The 20439-nt window shown below is 44.9% G+C and overlaps 1 protein-coding gene across 2 annotated transcripts in view; it reads right to left on the bottom strand.

Moving 5' to 3' along the window:
- Positions 1-20439, bottom strand: part of Setd3 (SET domain containing 3) — a 115016-nt gene that overhangs the window by 22675 nt on the left and 71902 nt on the right. For both annotated transcript variants that reach the window (XM_045738489.2, XM_069300018.1), the window contains exons 9-11: positions 19364-19505; positions 12794-12979; positions 7635-7786 (exon numbers count right to left, since the gene is read on the bottom strand). In XM_045738489.2, coding sequence (XP_045594445.2) covers positions 7635-7786; positions 12794-12979; positions 19364-19505 — 480 coding nt within the window. The remainder of the gene's footprint in view (positions 1-7634; positions 7787-12793; positions 12980-19363; positions 19506-20439) is intronic.

The following is a 20439-nucleotide window of genomic DNA, read 5'->3' as shown; positions in this document are numbered from 1 at the left end:
GAGAAGTGTGTTCTGGCTACTAGGTACGACTATATACATATATACATATATACATATATATATATATATATATATATATATATATATATATATATATATATATACACACACACACACACACACACACACACACACACACGAAGCAAGAACGGAGGACTTTTGGACATGCAGATTTGTGAACCTCATTCTGGAGACATTCTTGTATCAACACATAAAGCAAGCCACAAGAATGAGGGAAGGAGATATACCGTCAGTACTGGATCTAGTATTCACCAGGAAAGAAGAAGAGATTTTTGACATCCAGTACCTTCCTCCCTTGGGAAAGAGTGATCACGTCCTGTTAGACATTAAATATGCTTTAAGATATCATCTAGAAGAAAATGGGGACATTGAAACAGTTGATAAACTCGATTTAAAGAGAGGCAACTATGGGGAACTTCGAAATTTTTTTAATGAGTGTAATTGGACAGAATTGTTGCTAGGCAGGGAAGTAAATGAAATGTATGCCAAATTTTTAAAACTATACGAGGAAGGCACACAAACATTCATACCAAAACAGAGATGCAGGACCAGAAAACAGGATTGGTTCGACAGAAATTGTGAGAGGGCAAGAGACCAAAAGACACAAAAATGGAATCAGTATAGGAAGAGGCCAAACCCCCAAACATACCAGCGATACAAAGATGCGAGAAACAATTATACAGCAGTAAGGAGAGAGGCAGAAAGAAATTTTGAAAAAGGGATAGCAGATAAATGTAAAACAGAACCGGGCCTATTCTACAAATTCATAAACAACAAATTGCAGGTAAAGGATAATATCCAGAGGTTGAAAATGGGAAACAGATTCACGGAAAATGAAAAGGAAATGTGTGAAACATTAAATGAAAAGTTCCAAAGTGTGTTTGTACAAAATGAAATCTTCAGAGAACCAGACACAATAAGAATTCCAGAGAACAACATAGAGCGGATAGAGGTGTCTAGAGATGAAGTGGAAAATATGCTAAAGGAGCTCGGTAAGAACAAAGCAGCTGGCCCAGATGGCGTTTCACCATGGGTTCTGAGAGAATGTGCATCTGAGCTCAGCATTCCACTTCACCTGATCTTTCAGGCATCCCTGTGTACAGGAATCGTAGCAGACGTGTGGAAACAGGCTAACATAGTTCAAATCTACAAAAGTGGCAGCAGGGAAGACCCCCTCAATTATAGACCTGTATCATTGACAAGTGTAATAGTGAAAGTATTGGAAAAGCTAATCAAAACTAAATGGGTAGAACACCTGGAGAGAAATGATATAATATCAGACAGACAGTATGGTTTTCGATCAGGAAGATCCTGTGTATCGAATTTACTCAGTTTCTATGATCGGGCCACAGAGGTATTACAGGAAAGAGATGGCTGGGTTGACTGCATCTATCTGGACCTAAAAAAGGCTTTTGACAGAGTTCCACATAAGAGGTTGTTCTGGAAACTGGAAAATATTGGAGGGGTGACAGGTAAGCTTCTATCATGGATGAAAAATTTTCTGACTGATAGAAAAATGAGGGCAGTAATCAGAGGCAGTGTATCGGAATGGAGAAATGTCACAAGTGGAGTACCACAGGGTTCAGTTCTTGCACCAGTGATGTTTATTGTGTACATAAATGATCTACCAGTTGGTATACAGAATTATATGAACATGTTTGCTGATGATGCTAAGATAATAGGAAGGATAAGAAATTTAGATGATTGTCATGCCCTTCAAGAAGACCTGGACAAAATAAGTATATGGAGCACCACTTGGCAAATGGAATATAATGTTAATAAATGTCATGTTATGGAATGTGGAATAGGAGAACATAGACCCCACACAACCTATATATTATGTGAGAAATCTTTAAAGAATTCTGATAAAGAAAGAGATCTAGGAGTGGTTCTAGATAGAAAACTATCACCTGAGGACCACATAAAGAATATTGTGCAAGGAGCCTATGCAATGCTTTCTAACTTCAGAATTGCATTTAAATACATGGATGGCGATATACTAAAGAAATTGTTCATGACTTTTGTTAGGCCAAAGCTAGAATATGCAGCTGTTGTGTGGTGCCCATATCTTAAGAAGCACATCAACAAACTGGAAAAGGTGCAAAGACATGCTACTAAGTGGCTCCCAGAACTGAAGGGCAAGAGCTACGAGGAGAGGTTAGAAGCATTAAATATGCCAAAACTAGAAGACAGAAGAAAAAGAGGTGATATGATCACTACGTACAAAATAGTAACAGGAATTGATAAAATCGACAGGGAAGACTTCCTGAGACCTGGAACTTCAAGAACAAGAGGTCATAGATTTAAACTAGCTAAACACAGATGCCGAAGAAATATAAGAAAATTCACCTTCGCAAATAGAGTGGTAGACGGTTGGAACAAGTTAAGTGAGAAGGTGGTGGAGGCCAAGACCGTCAGTAGTTTCAAAGCGTTATATGACAAAGAGTGCTGGGAAGACGGGACACCACGAGCGTAGCTCTCATCCTGTAACTACACTTAGGTAATTACACTTAGGTAATTACACACAGATGCCGAAGAAATATAAGAAAAATTCACCTTCGCAAATAGAGTTGTAGACGGTTGGAACAAGTTAAGTGAGAAGGTGGTGGAGGCCAAGACCGTCAGTAGTTTCAAAGCGTTATATGACAAAGAGTGCTGGGAAGACGGGACACCACGAGCGTAGCTCTCATCCTGTAACTACACTTAGGTAATTACACTTAGGTAATTACACACACTTTTTTTAATGAGTGTAATTGGACAGAATTGTTGCTAGGCAGGGAAGTAAATGAAATGTATGCCAAATTTTTAAAACTATACGAGGAAGGCACACAAACATTCATACCAAAACAGAGATGCATGGCCAGAAAACAGGATTGGTTCGACAGAAATTGTGAGAGGGCAAGAGACCAAGACACAAAAATGGAATCAGTATAGGAAGAGGCCAAACCCCCAAACATACCAGCGATACAAAGATGCGAGAAACAACTATACAGCAGTAAGGAGAGAGGCAGAAAGAAATTTTGAAAAAGGGATAGCAGATAAATGTAAAACAGAACCGGGCCTATTCTACAAATTCATAAACAACAAATTGCAGGTAAAGGATAATATACAGAGGTTGAAAATGGGAAACAGATTCACGGAAAATGAAAAGGAAATGTGCGAAACATTAAATGAAAAATTCCAAAGTGTGTTTGTACAAAATGAAATCTTCAGAGAACCAGACGCAATAAGAATTCCAGAGAACAACATGAGCGGATAGAGGTGTCTAGAGATGAAGTGGAAAATATGCTAAAGGAGCTCGGTAAGAACAAAGCAGCTGGCCCAGATGGCGTTTCACCATGGGTTCTGAGAGAATGTGCATCTGAGCTCAGCATTCCACTTCACCTGATCTTTCAGGCATCCCTGTGTACAGGAATCGTAGCAGACGTGTGGAAACAGGCTAACATAGTTCCAATCTACAAAAGTGGCAGCAGGGAAGACCCCCTCAATTATAGACCTGTATTATTGACAAGTGTAATAGTGAAAGTATTGGAAAAGCTAATCAAAACTAAATGGGTAGAACACCTGGAGAGAAATGATATAATATCAGACAGACAGTATGGTTTTCGATCTGGAAGATCCTGTGTATCGAATTTACTCAGTTTCTATGATCGAGTCACAGAGATATTACAGGAAAGAGATGGTTGGGTTGACTGCATCTATCTGGACCTAAAAAAGGCTTTCAACAGAGTTCCACATAAGAGGTTGTTCTGGAAACTGGACAATATTGGAGGGGTGACAGGTAAGCTTCTATCATGGATGAAAAATTTTCTGACTGATAGAAAAATGAGGGCAGTAATCAGAGGCAATGTATCAGAATGGAGAAATGTCACAAGTGGAGTACCACAGGGTTCAGTTCTTGCACCAGTGATGTTTATTGTGTACATAAATGATCTACCAGTTGGTATACAGAATTATATGAACATGTTTGCTGATGATGCTAAGATAATAGGAAGGATAAGAAATTTAGATGATTGTCATGCCCTTCAAGAAGACCTGGACAAAATAAGTATATGGAGCACCACCTGGCAAATGGAATTTAATGTTAATAAATGTCATGTTATGGAATGTGGAACAGGAGAACACAGACCCCACACAACCTATATATTATGTGAGAAATCTTTAAAGAATTCTGATAAAGAAAGAGATCTAGGGGTGGTTCTAGATAGAAAGCTGTCACCTGAGGACCACATAAAGAATATTGTGCAAGGAGCCTATGCGATGCTTTCTAACTTCAGAATTGCATTTAAATACATGGATGGTGATATACTAAAGAAATTGTTCATGACTTTTGTTAGGCCAAAGCTAGAATATGCAGTTGTTGTGTGGTGCCCATATCTTAAGAAGCACATCAACAAACTGGAAAAGGTGCAAAGACATGCTACGAAGTGGCTCCCAGAACTGAAGGGCAAGAGCTACGAGGAGAGGTTGGAAGCATTAAACATGCCAAAACTAGAAGACCGAAGAAAAAGAGGTGATATGATCACTACATACAAAATAGTAACAGGAATTGATAAAATCGACAGGGAAGATTTCCTGAGACCTGGCACTTCAAGAACAAGAGGTCATAGATTTAAACTAGCTAAACACAGATGCCGAAGAAATATAAGAAAATTCACCTTCGCAAATAGAGTGGTAGACGGTTGGAACAAGTTAAGTGAGAAGGTGGTGGAGGCCAAGATCGTCAGAAGTTTCAAAGCGTTATATGACAAAGAGTGCTGGGAAGACGGGACACCACGAGCGTAGCTCTCATCCTGTAACTACACTTAGGTAATTACACACACATACACACACACAAATGAAAATGAAAAGGAAATGTGTGAAACACTAAACGAAAAGTTCCAAAGTGTGTTTGTACAAAATGAAATTTTCAGGGAACCAGATACAACAAGAATTCCAGAGAACAACATAGAGCACATAGAGGTGTCTAGAGACGAAGTGGAAAAAATGCTCAAGGAGCTACATAAGAACAAAGCAGTTGGTCCAGATGGAGTTTCACCATGGGTTCTGAGAGAATGTGCACCTGAGCTCAGCATTCCTCTTCAACTGATTTTTCAGGCATCCCTGTTTACAGGAGTTGTAGCTGATGTGTGGAAAAAGACTAACATAGTTCCAATCTACAAAAGTGGAAGTAGGAAAGACCCCCTTAATTATAGACCTGTATCATTGACAAGTGTAATCGTCAAAATATTGGAAAAAATAATTAAATCTAAATGGGTAGAACACCTGGAGAGAAATGATATAATATCAGACAGACAGTATGGTTTTCAATCTGGAAGATCCTATGTATCGAATTTACTCAGTTTCTATGATCGAGCAACAGAGGTATTACAGGAAAGAGATGGTTGGGCTGACTGCATCTATCTGGACCTAAAAAAGACTTTCGACAAAGTTCCAAATAAGAGGTTGTTCTGGAAACTGTAAAATATTGGAGGAGTGACAGGTACGCTTCTAACATGGATGAAAAATTTTCTGATAGAAAAATGAGGGCAGTGATCAGAGGCAATGTATCGGACTGGAGAAATGTCACAAGTGGAGTACCACAGGGTTCAGTTCTTGCACCAGTAATGTTTATTGTCTACATAAATGATCTACCAGTTGGTATACAGAATTATATGAACATGTTTGCTGATGATGCTAAGATAATAGGAAGGATAAGAAACTTAGACAATTGTCATGCCCTTCAAGATGACCTGGACAAAATAAGTATATGGAGCACCACTTCGCAAACGGAATTTAATGTTAATAAATGCCATGTTATGGAATGTGGAATAGGAGAACACAGACCCCACACAACCTATATATTATGTGAGAAATCTTTAAAGAATTCTGATAAAGAAAGAGAACTAGGGGTGGTTCTAGATAGAAAACTATCACCTGAAGACCACATAAAGAATATTGTGCGAGGAGCCTATGCCACGCTTTCTAACTTCAGAATTGCTTTTAAATACATGGATGGCGATATACTAAAGAAATTGTTCATGACTTTTGTTAGGCCAAAGCTAGAATATGCAGCGGTTGTGTGGTGCCCATATCTTAAGAAGCACATCAACAAACTGGAAATGGTGCAAAGACATGCTACTAAGTGGCTCCCAGAACTGAAGGGCAAGAGATATGAGGAGAGGTTAGAGGCATTAAATATGCCAAAACTAGAAGACAGAAGAAAAAGAGGTGATATGATCACTACATACAAAATAGTAACAGGAATTGATAAAATCGACAGGGAAGATTTCCTGAGACCTGGAACTTTAAGAACAAGAGGTCATAGATATAAACTAGCTAAACACAGATGCCGAAGAAATATAAGAAAATTCACTTTCGCAAACAGAGTGGTAGACAGTTGGAACAAGTTAGGGGAGAAGGTGGTGGAGGCCAAGACCGTCAGCAGTTTCAAAGCGTTATATGACAAAGAGTGCTGGGAAGACGGGACACCACGAGCGTAGCTCTCATCCTGTAACTACACTTAGGTAATTACACTTAGGTAATTATAACATGGGTACACAGTGTAATAACAGCAAAAACAGTATATTTTATTGTTCAAAGAATCTAACTGTGCATGTATTAAAAATACGAATACATCTGTGCATGGCCGTTCCACACACACACACACACATTTTCTAATATAAATAACACTGACAGCCCAATTTACCATTGCACTTGATAAAACTATGGTAAAAACATTAACATACAAATAAAACAAAATACATTCAATGTGTACAGTTAAAACTTTGTGCAAAATATGCTGGGCGAGACTGAACCCTGATCACTGGTTACGAGACTATTACACCCATGAGAACTGCTTAGTAGTTTGTAATGATGCACAAAAATATAGATAGCTATATATAATGTGTGTATACAGTGTAATAACAGAAAAACAGTACATTTTATTATTCTAAGAATATGATGAGAACATTAGTACTGTAGCAAGAATATATTTGAGCATAACAATGATCCACACATTATATTACACAGTATAAATTTCTTAAATGACACACAATTGAATAATATTACTGAAAAAACCAAAGTGAAAAACAAATCTATGAACCAAAATAAATACAGGGGTAATTTCCACATGACGTCATCACGAGATCTCTTTACTCCACCAAGGCCAAAGTCACCTTTTTTTTTTCATTTCCCCGTGATCAGGGAATGCATTTTAACAATATTAGAAGGACACAAATTTTGTTTATTTTTTTCTCGTGCACCAGGGTATTGTCTTGTATAAATGAGGGCAGAGTGCACGTGTAAAATATTTGTGTGACCTAAGAAAAATTACATGTGCACATAACCAATGTACCGGTAAAAAGGTATTGTAACTTTCACTAAGGTGAGTGCTGTTTAATGATTAACCAATTATATTACAAGATGTTGACAGGACTGCTACCATTTCACAAGTGAACATTTTAACAGACTAATAAATTAATAGAGCATGTATAAAATTTAGAATACAGTCTTCAGAATTTTTGAAATAAAAATCAAATGTTTGTTTTAGAATCTGTAACAATAATAAACCAAGCAATCACATTATGAATTTGCTAACACGTACGATAGATATAGAAGCACGTTCAACATACCTCAAGCGTAGTAGAATAAGCTCTTGTGAGGAGAGCAACTCGGGTGTTGAGGAACGTCCAAGTTTTATCTTGAACCGTTGTGCCCACATCACAGTCTTCATGTAGTAGTCCCTTTGCCTTCTCACCATCATCTTTCCACTTGTCTAGCGAGGCTAAAAAATAAAAAAAAAATGATAAGCATAAATTTGCTAGACAAATACATTCTATGTGTATTATGATATAAAGCAATGAGAGCGAAATTATGCTTAACCCCTGCATTGTAATTACCCAAGTGTAGTTACAGGATGAGAGCTACACTCAGGATGTCCCGTCTTCCCAGTACAGTACTCTGTCGTATAATGTTTTGAACCTAGTGACGTTTTTGCCTTCGACCATCTTCTCACTTGGCTTATTCCAGCTCTCATCCTGTAACTACACTTAGGTAATTACACAAAACAAATCATTCTGAAAAATTATGCTTTCATTTGACATTGATAATTAGCATTCAGGAAGCACAAAAAGACAGCGTTGTATGTAATGAAATGCCATTTTCTGAGTGAGATCCGGAGGCTGATATGAATGTACAGTATTAGACCCTGGCATCAGTCAAAGCGAATGGAGTTCTAGGCCTACCAGGGACCATGAGCCAGAACCTGGCCCCCTCAGAGAGGCACAAGGAGCAATGGCCTATAGAAACCCCCATGTGGTTGGGAGTATTCTACTTCTAACAGCGACCAGGTCAGGTACCCAGAAAGGTAGGCGGCCCAAAACAAACCCTATCTGGTTAAACAAAATTGCTACAGAAAGCCGAACTGTTGGACAGAACTCCCCTATTGAAAAACAAGCAATCGAGTATGACGCCACAACCATCACTGCACTGATGGTATTCGTATTAAATATGGCACTGATGGAAGTCGTATTCCCAAGGGGCTATTCATTTTGGAGACGTGACAGGAAAACTAGGAAGGAAGGAAGGAGTGGCTGTGGTGGTGAAAGAACACCTGAAGGTAAGAGTGTTAATATTTGAAAACCCTCGAGATGAGATATGGACATAATGGCATTGCAGGTCTGGAATCAGGATGATAAGCTAATTGTAAATGGCTACAGCCCACCAGCAAGCAACACATGGACAAAGTAAGAACTGGATGACAAACGAGAGGGCCTCATAATGGTCATGGGAGATATTATTGTACAAGCAGATAAAGATAAATCACGACTCTTGATAATGGGGGACTTCAACTTTAAAGCAATAGACTGGGAGGTCAGGCAAGAACGGAGGACTTTCGGATATGTAGATTTGAGAACCTCATTCTGGAGACATTCTGGAATCAACACATCAAGCAGGCCACAAGAATGAGGGAAGGAGATGTACCATCAGTACTGGATCTAGTGTTCACCAGGAAAGAAAAAGAGATATTTGACATCCAGTACCTTCCTCCCTTGGGTAAGAGTGATCACGTCCTGTTAGACATTAAATATGCTTTAACCCCTGCACTGCGCAAAGCGCCTTTAGGCGCTCTGAGAGTTGTGCTATTTTTTTTTTTTTAATTAGGCTATATTTTAATGTTTTTTAATGTTTTCATTACTCTGTGTTTTTAAATGAAAATAGTAGAGTTTGGAAGCATTTTGACATTAAATTTACCTGAATATTTATGTAAACAACTAGAATATGTCCTTGACAATTGCCCCAAGAAGTTTTTGCCGAAACCAGGTGCGCAGTGCAGGGGTTAAGATATCATCTAGAAGAAAAAGATCCTTCTAGATTCTCCCAAAGCTGACTTGAATGGTTTATTGCAGTACATCCAAGCCCATATCACTTACCCTGTGACTCAATGTGTGACTCAATGACCTAGAGTGAATTAGGAAGTGCTGTCGCCTAAGTACTTTGTGTCAACTTATACACAGGCACCTGTATGGTGCAATAGCTTAGCTGCCACCTAAAGTCTAGGGTGCATAGCCAGCCGTCGCAAGCTGCCGCCCGCTCCACCTTACTGTACTATGTGATGTCACTGCCTATCCCACCCTTCCTTCACGCGCCTGTGTGATTGGGGCATCTGTGTCTTTTACCTGCAAGTGTGTCTACGTAAGATACTACTTGCGGTCATTGTATGAAACACAGCACACCACCTGCTAGTACCCCGCCGTGTCAAATATGATCATGTTGGGTGTGCTCTTACATCGTAATGAGCATGGAGTCAGGCTACCTGCGAGGATGCTAGCAAGAATGACCTTGAGTGAGTGAATGGTTAGGGCTAGCCATACCTGTAAGTACGAGATCTTGTTTTTGAAAAGTGTCTTTCTGAGTGTTGACCTGAGTGGTCAGCCAGAGTTCTCACCTTCTCAACACCTGAAACAGGTATAGGTGGAAACCAAGACACCCGACGGTGTATGGGTGTTTATCTGTGTGGTATCACGTCATTACACTCGTCAGTGAATGTGAACTTCACATACACCACACATTTAGCTATTGTGTGACATAATTAATGTGCATGATTATTGCCACACATTTAGTTATTGTGTGACATAATTAATGTGCATGATTATTGCCGGTCTCATTGACAGTGCCATTGTTGATTTATTGTGCATGATTATTGCCCAAGTATCCTGTTTGGAACTCCTGCGACCCTTTGCACACCGGCACTATTAAGAATGCCGTGTTAGTGATTGGCTGTCAATCGTGTTAAGTTAGGTTTTGTCCACGAGTGGATCAGAATCAATTAGACGTCAAGAATCTCGCTACTGCAATAATAGCCTTGCTGACGCCAATCTAAAGTAAATCAAGCACCAATTGTATTGGTGGTTAAGTGTAAACAAACTACTGTTAAGTATAATGTGGTGTTTCCATTGAACCACTTCTAAATACTGCTAAATACTTCAACTTTTTACTTAAGCTTTCAGCTCCAGGTGTTTTCAACACCAAGTTGCCTATTATTCATTAAACTATAAATGTGACTTTAAGGGACTCTAGGAGTCCCTTAAAGTGTTTCAATTGCTTTAAGAAGAACCAGCTGAAGCAAGTAGGGGAGGAGACCATCAAGGACTCTTACTCAATCGTGCTCCCAGGCCCTGTATACTTGCTCTCATATATTTGCTGGATTCCGACAGCTTCGTGAAGCGTCTGCCATATGCACATTGGTGACGTTGCATGCAATTGCAGTCGGGATTAAAAGCAAAGAATTCCCCCATACGGGGTCCAACGGAACCCAAGAGTTCCACTCAAATTCCCTTCCCCCGTGGCACAGAAACCAACATCACAGGGTGGGGCAGAGCCACCATCCCCGCCCCAGAAGGAAAGGTGGGGGGGTCCAGGTTAGAGGCTTTGAAGAAGGTAGTTGGCTGGGGCAACTCAGAAGCCTCAGCAGAAAGGGGCAACTTAGAAGCCTCGGCGGGAAGTAGAGGCTCAACTACCTCTATGCCCGAATTGGAAGGGGCAGCCCCTGAAGTCACCCGAACCTCACCCCGAGCTAAACCCAGCCCCAATTCTGAAATCCTCCAACATTTGGGAGCCAGAAGTAGGGCAGGAGAAGCAGGGCGAACCACGTCCACTTAGGAATGAAAAGGAGGCATGTACTGAACCATAGCCAAAGCGACCAGCTCCCCCAAATTAGAGTCCCTAAAACTCTACCGGGACAGCTCTGGGGCTTCCAACTAGGCAACCAACCTGGCCCGTTGCAATATAGAGAACTGGTTATGCAATGCAGCAGCTGCCTAATCCTACTGAATATCATATAAGGCATGAGTGAATTGGAGCACAAACGGGGAGCAAGTTCCGCAAGACTACAGGTCATACGTGTCCCCGACCCAACAGGCAGCATGGTGGAGGCAGATGGATAATCGTCACCTTGAGGCAGGGGCAATGAACAACCCTTGACTTGCACAAGGCGAGAGAGGACTTGGAAGAATTATCCACGATATGACTGTGCACACAGGGGGTTTCCAGGGCCCATAGGGTGAATAAGCCCAGACACTGGGGGCCAGCTTAGCTGGTAAAACCTGTCAATGCAGGCAAACTGACTGCAAGCAGAGGCCACTGTAATGCCTCATGGTAACAGAGTAATACCCCCCCACCACACCCTAGGCAGAGCCTAATGAGGCACAAACCAGTACTTCTCTGCAAAAACAGGTGAAAACGCTAAGAAACCCAAATCAAGACAAAACCTCCAAAACTGGGTTTTGGGGGTTTTGACTCCACAATAGCCAACAAGCAGTCGGAGAGAAACATCGGCAGCCTCGTGATAGCTTAAGTAGTAGCCACCGCGATGCGCCCCACCAGCCGATAACCCCCCCTCCCCAACCAGGGGCAAGGCAGAAAGTTCAAGACCCTTGTCTGACCTCAAGGGCGAGGACAACCACAAGCAAGGAAGTCCTCTAACAGGGAGTGTTTCTCGAATGCCCCAGGGAAGATAACCCTGACCACGCAAGGGCAGTACTCATGGAGTGCATAGGGAAGGTGTCCCTAGAAGCATGCAGCTTCAATACCCAGGAATTCCAAGCTAACGCACACCACAGATGTAGGAACAGCCGTACAAGGCAAAATCCCAGAACAGGAAATCATGGCCTGAGGAAATCATTGCCACGATCAACCACCAGTACACTAGTCAAAAACTGGAGGAGGCTGACCCAGGCCAGCTCCCCCTCCCCCCACTGTGGGTTTGGGGTGGAGGGGTTGGCACTAAAGAGTGGAGGGCTAGTTTGATGAAGTGTTGTTTGTTTTCTTTCTGGGGAAGTTCTTTTGCTCTTTTGACGACGTAGGTCGCAATTTTTAACCAGATAGTAGTTTGTCTTGTTTCACTTGCCTTTCTGGGTGCTTTCTCTGGTCGATGGCATGTATGATATACTTTAAATGTAAAGTGTTCATAGGCCATTGCTCTTTGCGCCTCTCTGAGGGGGCCAGGTTCTGGCGCTGGTCCCCAAAAGGTAACAAGAACTCTGACTCCTGACCTTCAAATAGGATAGCACTATATTAGTGGAATAGCTTCAGGGAGCCTCTAGGGCTCCCCACAGTGACTTGATGGAGCCCAAAATTGTCAGTAATTTCAAAGCGTTATATGACAAAGAGTGCTGGGGAGTCGGGACACCAAGAAGCATAGCTCTCATCCTGTAATTACACTTGAGTAATTACAGAAATACCCAGAAAAAATATCATATTTACATAATGAAACTGTTTGGTGTGTACTTACATTTATCCATACAGAAGATCCTAGTGAAGGCCAGAAGGCCCGGTGAGATGGGGTGTTGTCCGGGAATCAGCATAAAAGAGCCAGCAGAGGGCAAGCCCAGGGACAACAGGAGTGCCACCTTCTCATCATAAAGTGTGTCACTTTTACTGACGCCTAGCTTGATGGCCAGACTATCATTCTTATTATCTGTAAAGCAAAAATGATTTATATGATTACTCTTAAAACAGACAGTACCAGTTATGTGGCTATATGGATACAGAGAAATGGCATGGCTTCACAGTCTAGGGATTGAGATCATGGGCTCTTTGGAGTAGTTACTTTCCTTACAATACTGGACTGTACTTACTTATCCCAATGGTAATTTATAATTCTTAAAAGGGAATTATAGCAAATGCACAAAATAAGGCGATTCCAGATTTATTAAAAATTCCAAATTAAAAAATTAGCAAAGTAATCATCAAAAGAAAGCACCAAACAAGGGAGACTAAGTACCATCAGTCACTGGATATTCAAAAGGCACTAAATATCAGTAAGGATGTCAACATTAGAACAAAAGCACATTAGACAAGTTATATCGGAGGTACAGGATTCCATCGAGACAAATGACCATGTGGGACATTTGGGAAGCATGACATGAATGTCCTGAAAATTAGGTCATTCTACAAGGAGGTGCACGACTATAAGAGGGACAATGCAGTTAGAACAATAAGGATATAATAATAATAGAACAATAAGGCAGCATTCCATCAAGTGGCCAAGAGTTAAAGGTGTATGGCCAATACATGACCTAGACAGAAATGTTTCCCACTGCCAATTATGGTGGTAGGAGGAAGGCCAAGGGTACAGGCTACCCTTAAGAGCTCACAGTTTGTTACCTGCAGCACAAGAGCAATGACCCTGCCTACGGTCTCAGACCAACGAATGAATGACTGGGTAGAAATTTGAACGAGTGCCTTTTTTGGGGAAATAGGCCATGTGGATAGCTTCCTTAGCGGTAGTATCTGCACGCTCATTTAAGATAACACCTGTAAGACTGGAAACCAGAAAACCCAACTGTCTTAAATCTGCTAGAGATGAAGGAGCACTGTTGTATGAAAGGCACTTGACAAAGTATATATAAAATCACACACAAAGTTCAGCCATGAAGATGCTAGCCTCCAGAGATAGTCAGCAAACACAGGTTTGGTCCAGAAAGACTACAGAGTAGCCAATACTGTCAGCAGAGTCAGACCCATATGCAAATAGTGCAGTGAGATGCGAGTGCAAAGAAAAATGTTCAAGGAAAAGGAGTTTGATAATAATAGGAGGGGTAAAAGTCATTACCAAGTGGATCAAAGTAGGAAAACTTTTCAAGTGGGAACCTCCATGGGGGCAAGGATGGAATGACATGAGGACAGACATTGCAAGCACAAACTGAAAGGGAGGCCTTATAGAAAAATGAAGGCAGTGAAAACAACAGAGCCTACCAGTAGACAGACAGCCAAAATGCAGAAAAAGCAAGAATGAAGATAATGTAATGCAGAGACCGTGCAAGATAGCAAAAGCAGTAACTCTCTTGATGATCCTGTAGCAACAAGATGCAAGTTTCGACATAAAAGTTCTGGGTAGGGAAGGAATGAAAGGCACCAGAGCTGAGGTGCACCCAGCATGGTTCAGAGCATCAAGACGACGAAGGGTCGAAGGAGAAGCAGGGCAGCTATAATCCAGTTTACAAAGTATGAGAGAGGAGTACAATTAGAGGGGTGTGCATCTATCACCTCACAAGGAAGTACTAGTACTTCCTTGTGAGGCTACTAGTACTATAGTACTAGTAGACTCCAAAAGGGCTGTAACACAACACATGGACACCACACAAGAAACAAGTATCTTTTTTGATATTCCAAGAGTGCGACTTAACCAGAGTAGAAACACTGCAAATCAAGGGTCCTAAACTGTGATATGACATTCCTAATATTAAAAGTTGTTCTTCTCTCAGCCTGTTTAAGAGAAACTAAGAATTACCTTATTCACTTGATGCAACCAATTTTCCTAATCTTTTTTAATCCCAAATGTCAACCTGAGTTTTGATGATATTGTGAACTTTAATTCTTATTTACTACCTGGTAATATTTCTAAATATCATGAACAAATTTATACGTCATTTTCATGTCGTAGAGCCAAGGACCGCACCAAACCCCCATGGTTCAGACAATGAACCACTGGGGAGCAGTCCGAATGGAGCCGGATCGTCGATCCGCGAGCGACTCGAATCCCACGGAGCGACATCCACACCGCCATGAACTCCCGGACCATGCTGTGAGCCCGATGGAAGGACGGATCCCAACGCCCCTGGCCGGCCTGGTGAGCGCTGGTCACAAAACTCCAGCCAAGAGACGACGCGTCTGTGTACACATCGAGCGAGGGCTCAGGTAGGCGCCAAGGCACTGAACCCCGAAAAACCCAAAGAGGAAGCCGGCGATGCAGCAACCGACGCAAAGCCCCTGGAGGCTGAACCCAACGATCGCGAGAAGAGGCGGAAGGGCCGTCCCCGAAGGAACCAGAACAGCCGACGAAGCCACACCCGACCTGGCGGGTAGACCATCGTGGCAAAGTTCTGGGTCCTGCACAAACTCTCGAGCAACTGCCGTGAGACCCAGGAACCCCTCAGAAACAGGCGAAGGCGGGACCGCAGGCGAAACAGAGCTGCCGGACACAGAAACAAGGAAGCGGTGTGAGCATCCCATAGCAGACCCAGCCAAGACCGAACCTGAGGGGGAACCAGATGGGACTTCCTCCAGTTTACTAAGAACCCGAACCCGGCGAGCTGGGAAAGAATCAAATCCCTGGCGAGCAGACACGCGGATCGGCTGGGAGCCCAAACCAGCCAGTCGTTGAGGTAGGCCAGAACCCAAATACCTAACAGACGCAGGCGGGCCACCATGACCAGAGCAAGGCACGTAAAAACGCGAGGCGCCAGATTCAACCGAAGGGAAGACAACAAAGCGTTATCCTTGACGCCCCACAACAAAACCGAGCCAGTCCCTGAACCCCGGATGAACCGGGACGTGCCAATACGCGTCCTTGAGGTCAAGGGACACCATCCAAGTGCCCGGCTCCAAGAGAAGACGAACTTGGGACAGAGTAGTTATCCTGAAGGAGGGGCGAGAAACCCACGGGCTCAGACCGGACAAGTCAAGAATGAACCAGAGGGCAGCGCAGTCCCAGAGCGGAAATAGGCGGGAAACCCACCTGAGGGACGCCGTCATCTCGACCACGCCCAAGCAAACCCACTCTGAGATGACCCGACAGAGCGCAGGGAAAGAGGCCTGCCCCGAACCCTCCGAGGGAGGAGGAGCCACCCAACGCCACCACAGGCTGCACAAAACGACCCGAAAAGTGCACGAATCGTGGGACCAGGTGCGAGCAAACCGGGCGAGCCGCCCCCCCCCCCCATTGCCCCATCAATGGGATGAACTGCAAATGGGCCGACACACATTGCAAGAACCCAAGCAGCGAACAGGGCGATCCCCGCGCCGACCAGCAACAGCCAGAACCGAAGGCTGCACCAGCCCCGAATCTGGCACCAAAGGCCTACTCCGACGAAAAGAACCCCGAGCCCTTGCACGATCCTTCCGGGAAGGCACCCCGCAATCCCCCGGCAGCAAAACCAACTCGGACATAGGCCGACAACTAACCGAAGCCCCCTGTAGGTACTGCACCACAGCAGACTCAGCAAACAGCAACGGACAAAAGGGCAAAGTTAAACGAAGAGCCAGGGCCCACGCGGATTCCAAGGAAGAAGCCAGCACTGCCTGATGACACGCGAGGCAAGAAGCATAGAACCATGAAACCGCATCACGCAGAATGGGCGTGAAGAGCTTCAACAAAGCAGGCAACTCCCGCACTTCAGAGGGCAGCGCACCGAACCCGGCACCGGCCCCAAGCGCCCCCACATCCAACTCAAGCCAATCCGAGGACAGCTCAAGGAGGGGAAAAAAACGCAGGACCAAAGCAAGCAGGTCACGAGTCCACAAATCTTCTGCAACCAAGGCAGCCGAAAGGGAAGGAACCTGCACGTGAAGCTGCATGACACCAACATTCTGTGGAAGGGCAGGAGCGAACAAACAAGCATTCAGATGCTCGAAGTCGCCCCCCAAGAAAACCTGGAACACCGCAGAAGTCTCTCACCACTCAAGTGCATGGGACCGACAGAACGCGTGCCAAGCCTCCATCGAAAAGAGAGGACAGTCTGCCAACCAGGACAACTCCAGAACTTTATAACGAACCCAGTACGAACCAAAGATCCATATACGAAGGAACGCGGATCCATCACAGAAGCACAATTCGGGTCGCGCAGGAGGTAAGCCGCCAAGGCTTCCTGCACCTCCGAAGACAAAACACAGGAAGCCAGAAACTTCCGGAAAGACGGAACTGAAGAACCCGTGGGATCACGGAACCGAACACGGGGAGGGGTGGACACCAAGTACAATTCATACAGGGAGGGAGCGAAAGAGAACCCCTCTCCTTGTAACACCAAGCCCCGCTCAGAGGGTAGAAAAACCTAGGCGGGGTCCAACGAGGCCCAAGGCCCCCAAGCCAACCCCTCCCCAACCCCGGGAACCTCACCCTGAGAACCTGGGGCGAGCCATCCTCCTGACCCCCCACCTCTAAAGAAAAGGCAGAAGCAGCTGAAAAAGCAGGAACGAAGGGGGTCCACTGTACAGACCCAGAAGCTCCGGCAGAAGAACCAGGCTCGAATGCCTCCGCCACAGCCCCACAAGGGGGACACCCCCGAGTCTCCAAACCAAATAATCCCTGCCCAGACTCCAAAACCCTCAGACGTTTCGAAGCCGGAAGCAAGGGGGGGGGGTGGAGGAACCGAATGAATGACAGAAGGAGAACTAGGAGGGGCGGACGGAACCAGAGCCAAAGTGACTCCGACCCCCAAGTCCGGGTCCCATAACTAAAACGGGGCAGCAACCAACCTAGCGCGTTGCAGCAACCAACCTAGCGTGTTGCAGCAACCCAAATCTAGCATGCAACGCCTCAGCTGCCCGCACCTGCGTATCAGGAACAGTAGCCTAGTTGAACTGGAGTACGTACAGACAACACACGTCGCACGACTCCGGGTCAAAACAATCACCGACCCAAAGGCAGCATGCTGGAGGCAAAACTGGTGAGTGTCCCCCAGAGACAAGGGGACAGAGCAACCTTCAAACTCGCAAGCAGCGAGGGGAAACTCAGGGGTCACATCCATCGGACTACGTAACCCCCGGGGGGTTTCCCAGGGCCCTTAGCCTTGGATACACGCTAAGGGAAGCCCAGGCAGGGTACTGCAAACCGGCGCCCAATCTACCAACAAAACTTCTATAGCCAAACCCCCGGGACGTGTACACTCATGGGGGGGCCAAGGCGGGGTGGACCACCAAAACAAGGTAGATGGATACAATAACCCCAAGAACAGAGAAGGGGGGACACAAGGATTATAACATAAGGATGTTATATGACAAAGAGTGCTGGAAAGACGGGACACCACAAGCGTAGCTCTCATCCTGTAACTACACTTAGGTAATTACAAGGGCAGACCCCCCACCAACGGAAAACAAAAACAAAAGAAAACCCCCGCAAGAGGACAACGGATCCAGGCGGAACAGAGCCGGCCACTGTTATTGGTGAAAACTAGCTGTGCAGTACCCTGTGCCCCTGCCAGTGACGAAAACTACCCCTACCCAGAGACAAACAAGGGCAAGAAAAAACCCCAGCCGATCCCAAGGGCAGCCAAATACTGAGCAGTAAACAGCACAGCAGAGGTAGATCCCGAGGTGACCTCTGGAAGGTGGCCCCCAGCCCCAAGGGCAGTACTTACAGGGCACCTAGGGAAGGAAACCCTAGGCGCATGTAGCCCGAGTACCGTAGAGTATCACTCATGGCCCACGCACCACCGGAAGGGACAGCTCACACCACAAGGCACAGAACTGTAATAAAACACTGGAGCCAGAGGCACGACCACACCAGACTCCCATCAACCAAGAACTGTAGGGTGGGTCGCCGGCAGTTAGGTCTGGGGCTGCCCGTTCCCCCTCATGGGTGAGGGGGGGTTGCGCAGACAGCGGCACGGCAACGTGATGACGTGCTCGTTCCTAGTTTTCGTTTGGGGAGTTCTGTCCACTTGTTCGGTCTTTGGTCGCAGTAGTTTTACCAGAATAGGGGTTTGTCTTGGGGTGCCTACCTTTTTGGGTGCCTATCCCGGTCGATGGCAGACACAGAATGCTCCCAATAATAAAGGGGGTCTCTTATAAGCCATTGCTCCTCGTGCCTCTCTAGAGGGGGCCAGGTTCTGGCTCGTGGTCTCCGGTATGCAAGAACTCCATGCATTGACATGCCAGAAAGTTATACATATCCATTCAGCCTGGATAGCTCCGAGGAGCCGATGGGGCTCCCCTCAGAAAAGACCTAGAAAGTACAGGTGAAGCAGAACCACAAATCAGGAAGCTACCATGGGGAAGGGAAAGAGGGAGGGAGGGGGGGGGGCAGTTGAGAAATGGATGGAGATGCACATGAACATCATATGATGGTCTGCCAAATACTTACCTCTAACAACAAAGCCATTATGAAGGAAAAGTTCAGTGTTGGGACGCTGACTGTAGTACATGGTGAACTGATCTCCAGCTTTGAAGTCACGTTGTGCTAGGCACACACTACAGTTTTTTTCATCGTCGTAGTCTGTTGAATACTAAACGTGTGTGTCAATATTAGTGGGATTGCAATAGGCAACAAAACAGTGAACTTGTCATGTCCACAAACAAAATTTTATTAAAATAAACTTTCTGCATTATGATATACAGAGCACCACTTGGTTTCCGAACCCCTTGGGGACGAGACCCGTCGGTTAACATGTAAGTTCGTATACAAGAAATAGAGGGGAAAAAATAAACTAGAAATGTAAAAAGAAATTTTTCCGAAAAAATTTACGAAAAAACTCTAGGGGAAAAAATCGACAGGTTCATAGCGTAAATGCGACCGTGTTTTGTTTGTACTCACCAATAAGTGAAGTCCTGATCCGCTTTATAAAAGTCCTTAATTGTTCCTAACTGATTATTAAGACGTCTGGCAAACATCCTCTGGATGTTTCCTGCCAGCCTGCCTGCCAGCCTGCAGGAACATCCTGCCAGCCTGCAGGAACATCCTGCCTGCCAGCCTGCAGGAACATCCTGCCAGCCTGCCTGCCAGCCTGCCTGCCAGCTTGCCTGCCAGCCTGCCTGCCAGCTTGCCTGCCAGCCTGCAGGCACATCCTGCCAGCTTGCCTGCCAGCCTGCAAGCACATCCTGCCAGCCTGCAGGCACATCCTGCCAGCCTGCAGGCACATCCTGCCAGCCTGCAGGCACATCCTGCCAGCCTGCAGGCACATCCTGCCAGCCTGCAGGCACATCCTGCCTAAAATATACGATGATGTACTGTACATTTAAGAAACAAATCTGGGTCACAGGTCTGTGGAGTGTGGTTAGGCTTACGGAGTCAGCCGGTCCCTCCCCCACCACGACACACCTCCCCCTCTCCCCCCACCCCAAACCCATACACACACACTCTCAAAGGTCACGTGGTTCATGGTTCACTTCAACACCCATATATCGCTTCCTGCCTGCCTGCCTCCTTCCCAGCCTGCAAGC

Source organism: Procambarus clarkii, chromosome 43, assembly GCF_040958095.1.
Source record: "Procambarus clarkii isolate CNS0578487 chromosome 43, FALCON_Pclarkii_2.0, whole genome shotgun sequence".
Taxonomy (NCBI): domain Eukaryota; kingdom Metazoa; phylum Arthropoda; class Malacostraca; order Decapoda; family Cambaridae; genus Procambarus; species Procambarus clarkii.
This window is presented reverse-complemented; position numbering and strand designations above follow the sequence as displayed.